Source organism: Delphinapterus leucas, chromosome 11 (genome assembly GCF_059928025.1).
Source record: "Delphinapterus leucas isolate spDelLeu-1000000601 "Yukka" chromosome 11, BTC_Dleu_Yukka2, whole genome shotgun sequence".
Taxonomy (NCBI): domain Eukaryota; kingdom Metazoa; phylum Chordata; class Mammalia; order Artiodactyla; family Monodontidae; genus Delphinapterus; species Delphinapterus leucas.
In genome coordinates, this window is record NC_143139.1 from 96,608,719 (window position 1) to 96,627,050 (window position 18,332).

Here is an 18,332-nt window from a genome sequence, read left to right on the forward strand (position 1 = left end):
CTCTAGTTGTGGCGAGTGGGGGCTACTCTTTGTTGCGGTGCGCGGGCTTCTCAATGTGGTGGCTTCTCTTGCTGCGGAGCATGGGCTCTAGGCGCACAAGCTTCAGTAGTCGTGGCACGCAGGCTCAGTAGTTGTGGCGCACGGGCTTAGTTGCTCCGCGGCACGTGGGATCTTCCCAGACCAGGGATAGAACCCATGTCCCCTGCATTGGCAGGCGGATTCTTAACCACCGCGCCACCAGGGAAGTCCCTATCTTTTGTTTAATTGTTGGTACTTTTAATGTCTTGTTTAAGAAATCTTTCCCTCTTAAGTTCAGAAATATATATTTTCTAGATCTACAAGTTTTCAAGTTTTCCTTTCATATTTAAGTCTTAATGCATCTGAAATTGATTTTTTGGGGTGAGGTATGGGATAGGGACCCAATTTCTTTTTTTTTTTAACATATGGATAAGCAATTTTCCCATCATTGTTTACTGAAAAGTCAACTCTTCCCCAGTGACATGTCATGTACCGCTGTCATCCCAAATGTGTGCAGGTTTCTTTCCAGGCTCAGTGATCGTCAGTTGGTCCGTGTGCTCATCTCTATATGAAATTCATCCAATTTTCATTTCTCTAGATTTTAGTAGCACTTGATTTTGGCTTGGGTTAGTTCTTTCAAATTATCCTTCTTCTGCAGAAGGGTCTTGGCCATTTTTAGCCATTTGCTTTTCCATACACACTTATGGGAAAGTTTTAAATTACAGATTCAATCATTAGTGGTAAGATGATTCTAATTTTCTATTTCTTCTGTGTCATTTGGTTAAGTTAGGGTTTTTCTAAGAATTTATCCATGGTATCTAAATTTTCTTTTTTAAAACATTTTTTAATTAAAAATTTTTTTTGGCCTCACTGTGTGGCATGTGGCATCTTAGTTCCCCAACCAGGGATCGAACCTGTGTCCTCAGCAGTGAAAGCGCAGTGTCCTAACCCCTGGACCACCAGGGAATTTCCTTTGGTATCTAAATTTTCAATCTATTGGCAAAATATAATTTATACTGACCCTCCCAGAAGCTTGCTTGTTAAGAACAACTGCTTTAAAATGTGAATTTCATTTGTGCAAATATATTATGTATTTAATCTCTTAATCCTAAAATGGAAAAGAAAAGCAACAGATGGCATCTACACTTTATATGCCAAGATGCTCTCTTAGAGTTTGGAGAGAGTCTGGGAGCAGCGTAATGTAGACCAGGCCAGTTCCAGACTGAGGCAGAGCTGGAATCTCCTCCCCAGCCACCACAGCTCACAGAGCAAGGCCGGAACAAGCTGGACTGTGGGCCTTCTGCTCTCTTAGAATCTGGAATTCACCTTGGATTTTGGAATCTGGAGAATAAGTAAGTCCACGCTCACCACCCCATTTCTCTTGCATTTGTGGGCTGCCCTGCTTCTCAGCTCATTTTCCAGTCCAAAGAGCCCGTATCTTTTGATCGTGTCTTCATGGGAGTTTTGGTAGAAATATCGTGTGTTGTGTGCTCAGAGGATGTCATCATTGTTTTCTCCTTAAAATTAAAAAAAAAAAACTGTGGTAAAAGATACATAATATAACATTTACTATTTAAACCCTTTAAAAAAATACAGTTAATCAAAAGATACATGCACCCCAATATTCATTGCAGCACTATTTACAATAGCCAGGACATGGAAGCAACCTAAATGTCCATCAACAGACGAATGGATAAAGAAGATGGGGTACATATATGCAATGGAATGTTACTCAGCCATAAAAAGGAATGAAATTGTGCAATTTGCAGAGATGTGGATGGACCTAGAGACTGTCATACAGAGTGAAGTAAGTCAGAAAGAGAAAAACAAATATCATATAATATCGCTTATGTGTGGAATCTAGAAAAATGATACAGATGAACTTATTTGCAAAGCAGAAATATAGACATAGACGTAGAGAACAAACATATGGACACCAAGAGGGGAAGAGGTGGGTGGGATGAACTGGGAGATGGGGATTGACATATATACAGTACTATGTATAAAATAGATAACTAATGAGAACCTACTGTATAGCGCTGGGAACTCTACTCAGTGCTCTGTGGTGACCTAAATGGGAAGGAAATCCAAAAAAGAGGGGATGTGTGTGTGCGTGTGGCTGATTCGCTCTGCTGTACAGCAGAAACTGACACAACACTGTAAAGAAATTATACTCCAATAAAAGTTAATTAAAAAAAATATAGTTGGGCTTCCCGGGTGGCGCAGTGGTTGAGAGTCCGCCTGCCGATGCAAGGGACACGGGTTCGTGCCCCGGTCTGGGAAGATCCCACATGCCGCGGAGCGGCTGGGCCCGTGAGCCATGGCCGCTGAGCCTGCGTGTCCGGAGCCTGTGCTCCGCAACGGGAGAGGCCACAACAGTGAGAGGCCTGTGTACCGCTAAAAAAAAAAAAAAAAAAAAAAATATATATATATATATATATATAAAGTGGCATTAACTACATTCACATTCTCGTGTAACCATCACCTCCAGCCATTTCATCTTCCCAGACTGAAACGCTGTACCCATTAGACACCAACTCCCTGTTTCTCCTTCCTCCCCAGCCCCTGGCGACCCCCATTCTACTTTCTGTCTCTGTGGATTTGACTCCTCCAGGGACTCATATAAGTGGAATCACACGGTGTTTGTCCTTTTGTGACTGGCGTATTTCCCTCAGCATAATGTCTTTAAAGCTCATCCATGTTGTAGCACGTGTCAGAACTTCACTCCTTTTTAAGGCTGAATCATATTCCATCGTATGGATAGACGCTGTTTTATTTATCTCTTCATCCATCGATGGACACTTGGGTCGTTTCTACTTTTTTTGCGGTACGCGGGCCTCTCGCCGTTGTGGCCTCTCTCGTTGCGGAGCACAGGTTCCAGACGCGCAGGCTCAGCGGCCATGGCTCACGGGCCCAGCCGCTCCGCGGCATGTGGGATCTTCCCGGACCAGGGCACGAACCCGTGTCCCTTGCATCGGCAGGCGGACTCTCAACCACTGCGCCACCAGGGAAGCCCCGTTTCTACTTTTTGACTATCGTGAATAATGCCCCTATGGACACGGGTGTACAAATATCTCTTCGAGACTGCTTTCAGTTCTTTTGGGTACATTCCCAGAAGTTTCCTTAGGCTTTTAAATCACTTCATTAAACCAAGAAAAAAATCTGGTGTTTATTGTGTAATTTGGGATATTAATGTCATTTATAAAATTGTTCTTTCTCCTGTCGAGTGCATGGTACCAGAGGGTCTCCACATTACTGAGAACAGTGGCTATTAGCCTTTTTGTGGTTCTAGATTTCTTTGAGAATCTGATGAAAGCCATGGGCCACATTCCCAGAGAAACGCATGCGTGTGTGCTCACAGGCTCGCGCACGCGCACACACACGGAACACTGATCGTGCATCTAATTTCAGGGGTCCCAGATGCCCCGGTGCTCACTGACCGTGACCTGTGTAAAGGAACATCTCTCCTTTCATGATGACGGTCATGAGGAGAAATGGGATTTGAGACACGGAAGTTTCACTTTCTGGGGGCTCATTCAGGAGCGCGTTTCCTAACTTTGGGTGTCCTCCACACGCACGTCTCAAACTGCTGCTTTGTGTGCCGGAAGCTTTGTGTAGCTCCTTTACTTTCAGTCTTCAATACAGCCAGGGAATTTCTGAAAAAACGGTCTGATTCCAGTTACCTTTTCCACCGGCCTCCGCGCCCCCTACCGCCTCTGTCCTAACCACTGATGAATGAGAGGAAGGGGAAGTATTTAAGTTCATTTCCTGTTTATTATTAAAGTGATTTTTCACAAATGTTTAATTACATGCATATGTATGAACATGACGGAGAAAACAAAACTTTGAATATTTGAGGCAACTAAAATAGAAATGTGGTTACATTGATATTTGTCATCCTTGCAGGCAGAGAGATCGCCAAAGCGCCTGTACAGTACCGCCAGCGCCTTCACAGAAGCCCAAACTGAAGGCTGCGAGGACGAGGGTCAGCGCTGCGGTCCCCCACCCAGCCCTGCACCGCCCCCAGTGGTGTTCAGACAGCCTGTTTCAGGAGCCACATGGGCTGGGTCTGCTCACTCAGACTGTTTAAGGTTTTGAGCTCAGCGGAATAAGAAGTTTCCCTGCAGATCTACGTGGCCTCTGGACTGAAATACAAAATACTTGGCATCAGCTAGCTTTCCTTTTTCCCCTACTTTTCCCCACGCCTGTCCGCTGACGAGCTGGCAGAACGGCAGGTAGGGGAGGGGCACTTGGCATCTTGCAGGGCTGTGCGCCGGCCTCGGCTCAAGGCACCCAGAGCCCCCCAGGGTGAGCGCCGAGCCATGGCCGGCGTACCGGGCAGGCTCAGTTTGAATGGAAGTGACCTGTCCACCTGGGGAGAAGGCAGAAGGCCGTCTTTCTCTGAATGAGCTTTTAGCACTTGTTCCAGAGGGGGGAGGTCACTAGGTCCACACCCCCTCCTCCCTCTTGCCCTCTCCTTCATGTCCCCCCACCCCGGGCCCTCCACTGCCAGGCTGCCCTGCTGAGTTTCCCAATCTGTAACATTCAGTGATCAGCATTTCACAGGGGGACATTTCCTACTTTGGGATTAGAGGGGCTTGGGTTTGATTCCCAATTCCATGAGTTCCTAACAATTCGCCTTGGGTCTGTCGCTGGGCCTCCCAGCCTGGAGAGCACTGAGCACATGCACATGTTATGGGGCTGAGCCCCGGGGGGTTTGGAGGGGGGCGGGTGGGTGGAGGGAGGCGACTCTGGTCCTTCATTGCTTCCTGTTGAGACTTGGGGGGACTGACAATTTCAGAGACTCCATCCAGGGGCTGGGAGGCCTCAGGGGAACAAAGGGTCCTGCTCTCGGGGGCCATCCGTGCAGGCTGCTAGGAGGGGGTGTGCGGCCACGCCCACGTCGCCTGGGCCCCCGCTGGTGCCGTCTCCATGGAGCCAGGGGGCCGGCCCTGTGGCTGGCGCACAGCGAGTGCTCAGGGCGCACTGCTGCAGGGGATGTGCGGGTGCTGAGGGGAAGGGGCAGCCCTGGGAGAGCAGCAGCTACTTGCTCCGCCTCCGCCTGCGCGACGGGCAGTGTCCCAGACATCGAGTCCCTCTGCCTTTGGCCTGAATGACGTCGGCTCGGCGCTGTTGCCCTTGTCCGAAGGGCTGAGCTGCTACCGTGTGTATCTCTGGTGAGGAAAGGGGTCCTTGGTATAAGATGCAGTTTGCCAGGCTGACAAACCCCCCAAGCATGCAGTAGAGGAGGCAAAAGCAGCCACGGTCCCTGGGTGACGAGAAAGGAGCCCCCCTTCTGGAGCACTGACCGTGCCGGGTGCTGGCAGCGGGCGAGGCGTCAGGGCGGAGACCGGTGTCCTGGGCGTGTTGGCTGGGCTCCCGGGGTCCGCAGTCTTGGCTTGTGTGCTTCTGTCTCCGCCCGGCTGGCTGCAGCTTCTCCTTCGAGGTGTCTTTCTTGAAGTGTAGCTTGGTGACCAGGCTCTGCTCTGCCCCTCCTGCAGGTGCCCTGCACCCCAACCGGGGTCCTGGGAGGCGTGGGAGGGAGGGATGGCCTTCTGACGGGAGCGCTGGGCTTTGCCACCCAGGCCTCCATCACCTTTATCTCTGTGACCAGAGGGCTTTTCAGGGCATCCTGTCAGCCCCTGGGCTATGGTCTCTCTGCCTTTCTAGGAGCCTAGCACACAGTAGGTGCTCAGCAAACATTTGCTAAATGACCCAACTTAGTTCAGTCTCTTAGTTTTCAGCTGGGGCGGCGGAGGTGCTGGAAGTCTTATTCAGCCCCTGAAATGTCACTTAGGCCCCTGCTCCAGCTCCAGCAGGCGGGGGGGGGGGGGGCTCTTGTCATGGAAGAGGGGTGACCTTGGCTGTTCTTCTGGGAGAACGAGGGTTCAGGTAGGAGAGGTGGGTTTGTAAGAGGTGTGGGGAAGAGGGTCTCCGTGGGCCATCGCTCTCTGGAAACTTCTTGGCCTGGGGTCTCAGTTCTACTCTATCTGCATGTCCCAAACCCATGGGTGGCAGGAGGGAAAGCTGCCCGAGGCCACCACCTCGGGCCCCACGGCCTCCTCCAGCCTGTCACCACAGAGGCGAAGAGCTGGGAGAGACTGAGGAAAGAGGCCACCACCCCTGGCAGGTGCGACCTGCTGTCTGACCCTAAACGGAGAGCCCCGGGGGAGGAGGGGGGCCAGCACCGCGCAGCAGCTGCAAGGCACAATCGGGGAAAAGGAGCCTCGTTCGGGGAAGCAGATGAGACGACTTCAACGCTCCCTCGCTGAGGGCTTGGCCACTAGACCTGAGCGGACTCCTTCCCTTTCCTGGGCGCGTTTCCATGGAAGCAAAGTGTGCCAGGAAGTGCCCAGCCCACGGGGCAGAGGTCCCTCAGTCTCCACTGCCATCCCTGCAGAGCTGCTCCGGTCGCCCCAGCCTGATGCTCTGCTGGGCCAGAACCAAGCTCATCAGAGTCGCCAGGCCTTGGCACCTGCTTTCAGCCCTGGCCAGCGGGCAGGCTTTTGCTTCCAGAAATGTGTTGCTTAGCTCCTTTCCTTGGAGTTTATCGACTGGCTAGCCCCTGAGGGTCCGTGCCAGGCAGGCCCTGGCTGGGATGGGTCTGTGGCTGCTCAAGGCCAACGTCCCATCCAGGAGTGGGATGTGCTCCTTCTGGCTCAGCCCCTGGCAGCTCAGGCCTTCTGCACTCCTGTCTCGGCTTCTGTCCTTCCTCAGGACTCACCGCATAACGGCCCTACCTGGGCCAGTCCTTGTCCGCCTTCCCTTTTCTCTCCACCTCCACCTGGAGCCAGGTGGAATAGCCACCTTGTGTCAGCCAATCTACCACCTGCGTCCACGACACGGAAACACGAAGAAACAAGCTTTGTTCCCCGGGTAGATCTCCTGGGACCACCAGGCCCCAAGGAGTGGCGACAGCTCTGCGTTTAATAAGTGGGACCCCCAGGGTTCCCAGCATGGGGCTGAGGGCTGACGAGGTTCAGGAAAGACCCCACCCCTGGACTCTGAGTCCCCTGATGGCGCGGCAGGTGGTTTTACTGGGGAGGGAGGGCCGGATGGTGACAGTGGGCGGCTGGCGAATTTGGATTGTGGGCTCCCTGGCACTCGAGACGGTGCGGGGCCCACATCTGCACTGCCCCGTCCTGCTCTGCCCGGGAGACACGGGGCACGGTCTGACCACAGTGGTGGCGAGAGCCGTGGATCGGGGTGGAGCCACCGAAAGGGTGGGTAGGTTAGTGGGTATGTGGGTGGCAACTGCTGGAAACCACCCAAAGGAGCAGCAGAAAGTGTTCAAGAGAGATGAGAGCTCTTTCTGGTCCCCTCTGGATCAAAAAAGTCCTTTTTGAGAGCATTAAAAACCACCCCCAAAACCAAAAACCCTTCCCAGTGCCCTCCTCTGGGTAGCTATTGCTGGGGGCTGATTCTGGAGGACACACCTAATTTCTGGGGAGGACCAGGGGCTTGATGCGGAGGACAGGCCTCTTTCTGGAAACTGTGACTGGCCTTCAAGGACTGTGACCAGGGGAGGGGCAGCGTGGCCTGGACGGGGCTCCCCAGCTGACACTGAGCTACCGACCAAGTGCAGTGCCCTCCCCACTTGAGTTGGATTTTGGAAGAGAAGGTGATGACGGCAGCATTAGTCAAGCTGGGGACCCGCCGCTGAGGACGCAGGTAGCGGCGGTGAGGAGCTCCTGAGCGCCGAGCCCCGCTGTGGACTGTAAAATCCACCCTGACCTGTTCACCACCCAGCCCGGGACCTCCAGGCCTCATGCCCTCAGCGCCACAGCCGTTCTCAAAGGGCGTGCTCATCCCTAGCGGCACGCGTGGGTCTGGGGCGAGGAGGAAACCACCTAGAGGCGACCAGAATGGGTGACGGGAGTTCGTGTGAGGATTCGCCCGTGTTCCTTGGGATTCTAAATGTCTGTTAACCCTAAAGCCACAGAGCATCTGCGTGTCCCGCGGCTGGTGGCAGCAGCGGCGTGGCAGTGGGCGAGGCCGCGGCCTGTCGGAGGTCCTCGCTAGCTCCATCCCAGGCCCTGGCTCCTGGCTGAGTGGGACACGGTGCAGCCCGGTCACACTCCAGACTTTGCTTCTTTACAGAGCGACCCTGAGAGGGAGGCCACAGGGTGCAGCAGAAAGAAGACTGCACTGGAAGCCGGGCCTCCGACAGCCGGCCCGCCTCTGCCTGGGGGCGGCCCCCCCGTCCCGGGACCCGTTTTCCTCCCTGGGCCCCGGTGCTCAGCACAGCCTGTGCTCACAGGGGCAAAGCCTTGCCTTCCGGTGGCAAGCGTCCTCAGCTTGAACTCCACGGTCATGGCCTCGGGTCAGACACAGGCCCCTTCTAAAGTTTACCACTGGGCCCTGTGACCCCAGGAAGGGGTCCGAAGGGACACTGCTTTCCACTGCTTTCCACTGGAGGGCAACATGCTGGCAGGGCGTGGAGCCCAGTCCCCCAAGCGTTTGTACTCCACCGCGTGTCCAGGGCCGACCTGCCTCGCCCCCGGTCTTGGAGGCTCCTGGCCTTTGTAAACAGACGTGGCAAGTGCTTGGGGGAGCAGTTTAATCAGTCAGGGAAGCCAGCGACAGCGGGGAGAAGGCGGGGTGGAGGGTAATATTTACAGCTGCTAAAGTACCCGCAAATAGAAGTATGTTTATCTTTACCTTTATATTCATATACACACAGTACTTAATTAGATGCTCTATCACGGGAAAGCAGAAATCTACAGCTTCCTCTCCCAGCACCTCTTTTCTGTCCCATCACAGAATTCTGAGAGCCCAACCGCACTCGCCCGTGTCCTGGGCCCACGGCCAGAGGAGCTGGCGGGTGTGGGCGCCCTGCCGGCATCGACACTGGCTTATCACAGCCCCCAGATGAGCCTTCACCACCCCTGCTTCCACGGCCTGGACTCCTGTCTTGGATTCTGCCTCTGAGAGCCCCCCTGAGACATGGCAGCCATGCCCCTCTCTCCCCTGAAGCACCGGGCAAAGGGCACGTGCAACCTCCAAAGGTCAGCTCTGCCCGGGACCCGCCTGGGTGGTGGCCGAGCGTCCTGGGTCCGGGTGGCGTCCGCTGGTGCCAGCTCAGGAGAGGGCGCTATTGGTGTCCTGGAAGGAGCAAGAAAGGCTGCCTCAAGCAACGTTTTCCCACGGGGGCGGCATCAGAGGAGCGCAGCCGGGCTGGGGTCTCTGCCTGCATATGTGGTCTCGCCTGCCACGGGCTGGCCAGCGATTCCTGAAGGGCAGACGCCACGGTGATTCCCAAGGCAGAGTGTAGGCCCACGGAGCCGCCTGTAGCTTCGACTGTGCAGGGGAGGAGCTCTCTCCTCCCCGGGTAGCCAGCACCCCACGCAGGGCGGCCGCACCAGTGTTACTTGTAGGGTCGCAGGAACCGGGACACCTTGGAACGTAGCAGTTTGATGAAGGACCGTGGGAACATCTCCTTGGACTCCTGGGCTGTGTACTTGAAGTAGTTCTGGGGATGCGCCAACACGTCGAAGAGGGCCTTGATCAGCTTCTTGTCCTGCGAGACATGTGAGGCCAGGGTGAGGGGCCTGGGGCCAGGCTGGAGGGCCCTGGCCGCTCGCCTCTGCCATGCCCGGCGCCCTGGAGGGGCCTGAGGGTGTCTGCAGGGATGGGGGAAGGGGGAAGAGGCTGGGCTGGCTGGTGTGTTTTAGGACCCTACAGACGCTTTGCCACGAATACTTTTTCGGTTTTAATAGCCTAATTGGTTTTTTAATAGTCTATTCGTTTTAACTCTTGGAGTTCCAGTCACATTTTATCTTAAAAGGGTGCGCTGCAAAAACACAACAGCCAAACCCCCCAAGTTGAAAACAGAGCACACGGAGTAGACAGCAAGGCTTTGGAGGCCAATAGGCCGGACTGGAAACCGCAGCTGCACCATCTCCTCCCTAGTGCCTTAGCCCTGGGAAAATGGCCCTGCTGCTCTGAACTTGAATTATTCATCTGAATGACGGGGTGATGATCCCTCCTCTTAGGGCTGGGCGGAAGAGGAAGTGCAGTCCTGAGAGCCAAGAGCCTGGCCCAGGGGTGCCGCGAGGGTCCAGGCGGCCCACACTCAGGCGCCGTCACTCACCAGCTGGGCACCCTCTCAGAGCCCAGGGCCATCATCTGTAAAGTGGGGCGATGCCGCCCTGGAGGAGAACCTCCAGTGACCGGCAGCCACCGCACCGCGTGCTTCCTGCCCCACGAGCTCATCGTCTCAAGCGGCCGTCTTGGGGTGTGACTCGTCCCGGCATGTGTGAGCAGGCACACGCACGCACACGTGCACGCACACACACACACACACGCACTCCCTCTCCCATGTGTACACACGCACCCATGCCCTTGGAGACACTGGTGGAGTTCCTCCCATGTGCTGGGCGCTGTGCCAGGTGCCAGGGAGAGTGCTGAGGGGGAAGCCCTGTGGTTCCTTCCCCATGGGGGGGGACGGGGGCCAAATAATCACAGGACAAACCTAAACTGCAGGCCTGACGGCCAAGAAGGGGGGCCACCTGGGGCCCTCAGAGCGCAACCTGGCTAGGGAGGCCCAGAGGATGGGACGCCTGGGCTGAAAGCAGCAGGGACGGGAGGACGTCCACTGAGGAGAGGATGGGGCGAGCGTTCCTGGGAGGCCGTGGCCAGTGAGGTGGGGAGCGGAGGCCTGAGAGCCGCCGTGGAGGCAGGTGGTAGCTGTGCCAGGCTGGGCCTCGCTGGCCAAGGCTTGGTCCTAAGAGATGGGAACACTTCTAGCTCTGAAAAGATGCTCCCAGCTTCAGGGTGGAGCTGAGGACAGAGGGCCGGGGCGAGGACGAGAGAGTCAGGCACTGTCAACAGGACAGAGTCGGAGAGGCCAGGACGACCCTCTGGTTCCCACTAAACAGACAGGTACCTGAGGAGGGCGACGAGGGGCTTCGTGCCCCGAGATCCCCAGGTATCATCCGGGTAGGGCAGCAGGGGGCAAACCTCTTGGCTTACAAACTGCCTACTGTGTGCAGGAGTGCTCCAGGCTTGGGCTCGGAGACTGTGAGCCATCCCGGTTTCTCAGACACGAGGCGGGGCTCAGACAGCTTGCCTCAGACACCCAGCTGGGAGGTGGCAGCTGGAGCAGAAGTTAGCGAGGGACTGGCCGGCCCCGCTCTTACCCTCCACGCCACCCTCGGCTCCCAGGCTGGGGGTGCTGTCTGCCCAGGGCTGGGCCGGGGCCCGATCCCCAGAGCCCAAGCAGATCCCTGAGTCTGGCTCCTCACGGTGACAACCTGGGCCCTGACCCGGCCTCTGCCCGCGTGTGACGGCCACAGCCCCCGGATGACTAGGTGGCTCTACTTCTCAGGACGTGGGCGGGATGAGGAGGGAGTGAGTCCCAAAGGCAGCGGAGGAGTCTCCTGATTTTAAGAGACCACGCTGTCGAGCTCTCCCCATTTCACAGATGAGGAAAGTGAGGCCAAGATCTCATAAGGAACCTGCCCACGGGCACGTCAGCAGGTCCTGGCCTAGAAGGACACATGCACTGGACCAGCCCTGCCCCTGGCCACCTGCTCCCATCACCTTCTCTTCTCCTGTTATCGCTCTCCTCTCCTCACTTCTGTGCAGGGCTGGGGTCGGGGCTGGGGGCAGGGATGGCCCTGGATCATCACAGGCCACCATCCCAGGGTTATACGATCCCTTCCCATAGGGAAGCTCACTCACTTTCAAAATTTCCTGGTGATTCTCCGAGGCGTAGAGCCGTCCGTCGCGGACGATATCTTCTATTAACTTCTGGTAGTCCTCTGCGAAGGCCACCGGTGGGGAAGGGAGGAAGGTGAGGGTAGAGGCTGAAGGCGAAAGTCCCTCCTGCCTCTTGCTACCGTCAGCCTCGGCCCTCCCCCAGGGCTTCAGACTGCGTGCCTTTGTCTCCTCCACCCACACTGGTCTCCTCCAGGTTTGACTAGCTAGAAAACCCCTATACAACCCTCAAAACCCTGCTCGGGTAGCACCTCCCTCTGGGGCCCACAGACACCACTAATAGGTCCCTCATCTGTACCACCCTGTCCCCCTTATGGGCCTGTCTGGACCCCACAGTCCCCCAAGGCTGGAGCTCCCTGAGGACGGGGAGGCGTGATTTGTTTCTGTGTCCCCAGGGCCAGCCTGGGTGTGCAGTGGGGCCACACTCACCGTCGTAGGTGACATAAGGTACTTGGAACCCTTTGCCGCTGTTGCCTTCATTGGATTTGAACTGGATCCAGAGCTTCCTGGAGCGGGAGGTGAAGGCGATGGGCCTCTCGTAGGTCTGGCAGGTCTCATAGGTGGTGATAGAGGTGGGTGAGGCTGGGGGTGGGGCAGGGGGCGGAGGCACGTCATGGTTGAGCTGCCCCAGATCCACAGCTCCTTACCGGGTCCCTGACCTCCTGCCCCAGGCCTGTGGCCTCCCCACTCAGTCAGCCATCCAGCACCCACAGCACCCAGTCCCCCAAACACTCCAGCTCTCCAGTCCCCGCACTTGTTCCCTCGGCCCCAAACGCCCTTCCCGACCCTCAGCCCCAGTTACTACTTGTCCCTCGGAGACAAGTTTCTGTGCCTCCTCCTCCAGGAAGCCTCCCTGACTGCTCCACCCCCACCCTACTCTGTCTCCTCTCTGCTCTGTGAACACTGTACTACAGCAGCCCTTCTCTATAGGGTTGTCACTGTCTCCCTGCCAACTGCTCCTCAAGGACAGAGCTCACGCCTGCACCCAGCACAGAGCCGGGGCTGGGGTGGGGGGTCAGTCTCCTCTCTCGGTGAGCAGATGAACAAGGGTGAGCCTGCTGACCCCTGGGGTGCCTGGGGCTGGCCAAAGGGTGCCCCACTTCCTCACTGCTCCCTGGGGGAACTTTCCTGAGGTGTCCTCGAGGTGGGAGAGGCTGGCCTCCCTAGAGCTCAGCTCTGTGGACAGACAGTGGAGGGGAAGATGTGGACTAGGGAGGCTGGTGATGGGAATGGGCAGGGGATGGTCCTGGGCTGGGCTCTGACTGGCTGTAGGACGCTGGCCGGGTACCTTGCCCTTCCTTGCCTCCCAGGCCTCCCATTCACACACTGGGGGCCATTTCCTGCTCGTCAGCTACACTGAGTGGGCGGTGCAGGCACCGGGTAACAATGCGGCACATGGTGGACGACGCCCTCCCCCTCCCCCGTCCCCCCCCACTCTCCTGCTCCTCTGGCTGGTCTCTGTGTATCAGACTCACCCCAGGCCCCGGTGGGTGGACACATTTTTGTGTCTGTCTTGTCCCCCTCCTTCTTCCCTAACATTCTGACCTGGAGCTTGCTCCCTGGGGGCACTGCGGCCTTAGCACAGCAGCAAGGTCCCCAGCCGAGGCACAGGCCATAAGGGGTTCTACCCAGTCCCTGGGGGGGTCTCAGGGCTCCCCACCTTTCTCGCTGCCGTGGCCATTTGGGCAGGCGCTTGTGCCCACCCACTGCTAAGGGGCTGGCCCATCGATCAAAGTCTCACCCAGAGGCCCCATGGGGGTGGGGAGCTGGGAGGCTGCAGCTCACAGAGCAGGGGAGCGGCGCCCTGTGTGAGTGCACAGGCTGGCCCTTCACCACCCCTCCAAGCACAGAGTGGGGAAGAGGCCCTGCAGGGCAGGGGGTGCTCCTGGAGGCTCACCCTGGGCGGTGTGGCAGGATGCGGGAGAAATGCGAGAGACTGGCTTGTGGTCAGCATCGAGACCACACCTGACCAGGTCCTGATTCCCACACTTAGGACACACCCTAAGCTCTCCGGACCTTTCCACACAGCTCCGGAAAGCCCAGCCCCTGGGGTCAGAGGTGAGTGCCCCGCAGAGCTGTGCCGCGGGGGAAGGGTGGGCGTGTGGTTGAGGCCTCCCCCCTGGACGGCACGTACCGCTCTTCCTCATGACCAGGACGTCGCCACACCCGTCCTCGATGGGCAGGAAGATCTCGGGGACCACGATGAGGATCCTGCGCTTGGGGGGCGGCGAGATGTGCCACACGCACTCGGCATTGGCCGGGTAGTCGCCAGGGTAGTTGGGGGACTCGATGTAGCCCGTGTAGTCGCCAAGCTCGCCGCCGCAGTGCTGGTCTGTGGGCACCACGGCCCGTGCCCTGGTCAGGCCCGGCTGGCCCTCAGCAGCCTTGGCGGCCCAGGGCAGGGCTGGTAGGTGCTCTGCCCCCTCTTTGGCCCCCCTCTACCCGGTCCTCCCCGCCAGCAGGCCAGGCTCCAGGCCGGTCTTCCCTCGGGGACCCCTCAGCGGGGGGCGGGTCCTCGTTCCGTGTTGGTTCTCGGAGGCCCAGCCCCGGGTGCCTCCTTCCTGGGCTGCCTCACCTGGACCTCCGCGGCCGGGCCTCGTCCTGGCCTCCTGCCTGGAGCTGCTCGCCCCGCCGGCAGGCACGTCCATGCCCCCGCCGCTGCCAGCTCCCCGCCAGCCCATGCTCTCCTCCGTGTCTCAGCCAAGGCCAAGTGTGCCCCAACGTCCCCTTTCTCTCCACTCACTCGTCTGTGCAACCCTTTGTTCAACATCCCCTGAGTGCCCGCCAGGAACCAGGTATGGCCCTCCCCAGGGAGCAGGCAGGCTCAGGGACCAGCAAGAGATATGCTTCCCCACCTTTGCAAGTCTAGCTAAGCCGTGCATCCTCAAAGAGGCCAAACGTGACTTTTTTTATGAGCTAAACGGTTCCTAGGTTAACTGCATAAAGGAAGTTATGCAAAGAAAACTGAGTGTAAATACTAAATATACATAATTTTCTCACAGATTTTCATTTAAAGATCTCCTCACATCAAAATTTCTGGGAAACATTTCATTTTCACCTTATCATTCCAGAAGCTTCCCTCCCACTTTCCCCCCACTTTTCCTCATTAGGACGTTTAAACACTTAAAACCCTGCCTATGCTGAGCTGCCGCAGGAGGCCGCGAGCCCAGCTGGGGCAGCCCGGGGAAGAGGGGATGGCGTCCACGTTGAGGATTAAATCTCCTTCACGGGCCATCAGGCTGTTCCAAACATGACCAGTAGCCCAGGAAAGGAGTCACTGGCTGGAAAGTGATTAGGGAAAGGGTAAAATACCAGAACGTATGCCCTAAAGGGCTCTGAACAGTGAATGAGAGATCCCTAAAGACAGCACCCTCTGGGTTAGGCCCAGATGGCTTGCTGGTGAGGGGCTCGGAGATGACCTATTTCCCAGATTGTCTTACGCTGCCACGTTTCTTTTGGCTGAAACGGGGCTTCCTACAGACACAGGGTGGCCGTCTGGTCTCCCTCTTCCGCCGGCACCCTTGGTACACCCCGAGCATCCTGCGCCTTCAGAGCTGCAGCGTCTGGCGCGGGCAGCTGCCCCACAAGCCTCCTTGGCATGGGCCCTGACTTTTCCCTCCGCAGACCCAGAGCCTGGAGTGGAGTGGGGCCTGGCCCGGCACTGAGGCTCAGGTGAGCCATGGGAACCGACCAACGACGGCACGATCAGGTCGCTCCGTGGAGCGCAGGGGGCCGGCCAAGCCGGCCGCACCCTCCGCACCACAGTGTCCCACCGAGCGCATGTGCGGATGTGACGGGCCAGGGAGGAGTCACCGGCCTCCCGGTCCGTGTCACCGCGGACACGACCTGAGGTCAGGGCTCACCCTGCCCTCACAATCTGCCCCCAGTCCCCTCCCAGCACCCGCAGCTCCTCGGCCGTGGGAAAAGCAGCACCTACTTTTGCAGTGTGTGACGTTGGTGGAGCCGTCGAAGTCTGTGCTGGTGTTGCCAGGACAGGTGATGCAGTGGTTCTGGCCAAACTCGGGCTGGTAGGTGCCGACAGGGCAGCGGATGCACCGGTGGGTGGTGGTATTGTAGTGGTGGCCAGGGGAGCAGTGCACTGTGGTGGGGGGGGGGACCGGTGGGAAAGGGCAGGCGGCATTCTCCCCGGGGCTCCCTGCCCTTGAGGGCTGACTCAGCACAGAGTTCAAGGCCCCTCCCCGTTGCCCGGAAACCTTCCACCACCCACGCCCAGTCCCTGAGTGGCCGACCCCTCTGCTCCCTGCCCCTGCCTGCAACAGTGCAGGGTGTGCTGTGGACCACAGGTTCTGAGCAGCGAGCCAGGCAGACCGAGCTGTGCCCCGGGGCCAACATCGTACTCTGGCTGCGTGGAATGCCCGTCTGTCCCTCCACTGGGGATAATAAACGGAAAGGGAGATGCCATAGGGCCGACTGTGGAGGGAGGCGAGGGAAGGCGGCACCGAGGGGACCTGCGTGGAGACCCGAAGAGTGCAGAGCTGGCCCGGAGGTGGGCCGTGTCTGTGCCAGCTGTGGCCGGAGCAGAGGTCAGGGGCCACGGTGAGGGCTGGGCTTTCCTCTGAGAGAGGAAGGCCACCTGGAGCTGCCCCGTGTCCCCGGCTGCTGCACTGGGAGTGGGCTCTGGGGGAGGGGGGGCAGAGGCCCAGGCAGGTCAGGCCAGGGCCATCGGGGAGGGGTGGCGGTGGCCTGGGTCAGGGTCACTCTGTGTCTGTTTATTTTTTATTTTATTTTATTTTTGGCTGCGCTGCGCGGCATGCAGGATCTTAGTTCCCCGACCAGGGATCGAACCCGTGCCCCCGGCAGTGGGAGTGTGGAGTCTTAACCACTGGACCGCCAGGGGAGGCGCAGTCGGGCTGTTTAGAAGCTAGAGCTGCAGGGGCTGCGGACAGACTGGGTGTGAGGTGAGGGGGAAAGAGCACTTAGAGTGACGCCAAGGCTCCCGTGAGCACCTGGCAGGAAGAGCCGCCGTGCACCGGAGGGGAGCCTGGGCCTGTGGAATCTGAGATGCTTGTTAGATACGATGTGGAGCTGTGGCCTGGCGGGAGGGCAGAGTCCAGTTCAGGGGAGAGGCTGGATGGGAAACAAGCTGGCGGCACCCGTGCAGAGATGCTACCTAAAGCGAGCAGATGAGTTTATCCAGACTCAAGAGCAGCGCGTGCAAGGGGCCTGGGACGGCCCAGCACTTGGGGGCGGGGCTGGGGGAGACTGAGCGGGGCCTGGGGCCCAGGCGGAGAAGTGGCAGGAAGAGCGCCCCAAGGGGGCCACGTCCCAGTCTCGGGAGACGCGGACAGAACTGACTTGGGCTCCAGCAACTCAGGGACCCTGTGGGCCCACCTTGATGGGAGCAAACGCTGGGCGGGTGTAGTGCGGTGACAGTTGGACTGGCTGGTGGGGATTCGGAGAGAATGAGAGGAGAGGAAGTGGAGTCCAGACACTCCTTCTGCGAGGCTAACGGTAAAGGGGGGAAAACCTGGCAGGAGCCGGGGGAGGTGGGCTGGAGAGCTGGGGGAGATTCAGAGTCTGTATGTCGGGCCATCAGCAGGTGGGGAGGACTGTCCCTCCGTGGAGAGTCGAGCCTGGGGCGGCGGTGCAGCTTCGGTGGTGTGGAGGGGAGGAGGGGCCGCACTGCAGGGCCTGGGCAGCCCTGATGACCTCTGACCTCTGACCTCACCCCACTGCCCCTCCTCACCTTCCTCCCCTCCCAACCTTCCTCCCAGTGCCGCTCAAAGCCTCCCCAGTGTCTTGAGGAGCTGGCGGCTGGGGGCTCAGAGCTCCAGGCTGGAGGCTCAGCGCCTGGCTGGCTCTCTCATCCGAGCCCTCAGGCAGGCCTGTGCTGGACTCCCGCCGTCCCTGTCCTTGTGTGCAGCATAGAGCTCGTCACCAGCGTCCACTGCTTGAGGCTCCAGGCTCCTCCTCTGACCGTGGAGGTTTGCCAGGGCAGGAAATGAGGGGCATCTAGGGAAACTGACCCTGAGCGGAGGGGTGGGTGGGGGAGTCCTCACCTTTGGCCTCACAGTCTTGGAAGGCGGCTGTGCCCTCGTGCTTGGTGAGCAGTCCCCCTCCACAGGGGAAGCAGCCCGTGCGCCCAGGCTCAGGCTGGTACGTGCCCACGGGGCAGGCCTGGCAGGGCCTGAAGCCGTCGGTGGAGAAGAAGCCTGGAGAGCACTGGCCTGCAAGTCAGAGGTCACGGCTCAGGCTGTGGGGCAGGGCGCCTCGGTCCAGGCGCGGCGCTCAGCTCAGCCCTCACCTGTCCTGGGAAAGGCACCAAGGCACCAAGGCAGGGGGTCGTGGGGGAGGAGTGCACTGTGTGGGCTTGGTCAGGCCTGGCTTTTCTCCTCCCACCAGCTAGAAGGGTCGTGGGCTGAGAAGTGGCCTTGCTCCAGAGCTGAGAAGTGTGGACACCACATGTGGAGGTGGGAGGTCATGGAGGCCATTTATTTAGGGGGCTCTGCCCAGGGGGCGGGCCACACCGTCTTCACATGAGGACCTGGGGCTCTTAAGCTCCAGGCTGATGCTGCCTTGTCCATCTGCCTGGCTGGGTCTGAGTGGAGGGAGGGGGTTCTGTGAGGTCCTTA

General features: G+C 58.4%; 1 protein-coding gene across 1 annotated transcript in view; it reads right to left on the minus strand.

Moving 5' to 3' along the window:
• Positions 1–8,904: 8,904 nt before the first annotated feature.
• SCUBE1 (signal peptide, CUB domain and EGF like domain containing 1) overlaps positions 8,905–18,332 on the minus strand; it is a 195,611-nt gene continuing 186,183 nt past the window's right edge. Inside the window, exons 26-31 of the mRNA XM_089921601.1 lie at positions 17,760–17,927; positions 15,677–15,838; positions 13,874–14,071; positions 12,169–12,321; positions 11,704–11,783; positions 8,905–9,538 (exon numbers count right to left, since the gene is read on the minus strand). Of these exons, the coding sequence (XP_089777727.1) occupies positions 9,386–9,538; positions 11,704–11,783; positions 12,169–12,321; positions 13,874–14,071; positions 15,677–15,838; positions 17,760–17,927 (914 nt within the window). The 3' untranslated portion in view covers positions 8,905–9,385. The remainder of the gene's footprint in view (positions 9,539–11,703; positions 11,784–12,168; positions 12,322–13,873; positions 14,072–15,676; positions 15,839–17,759; positions 17,928–18,332) is intronic.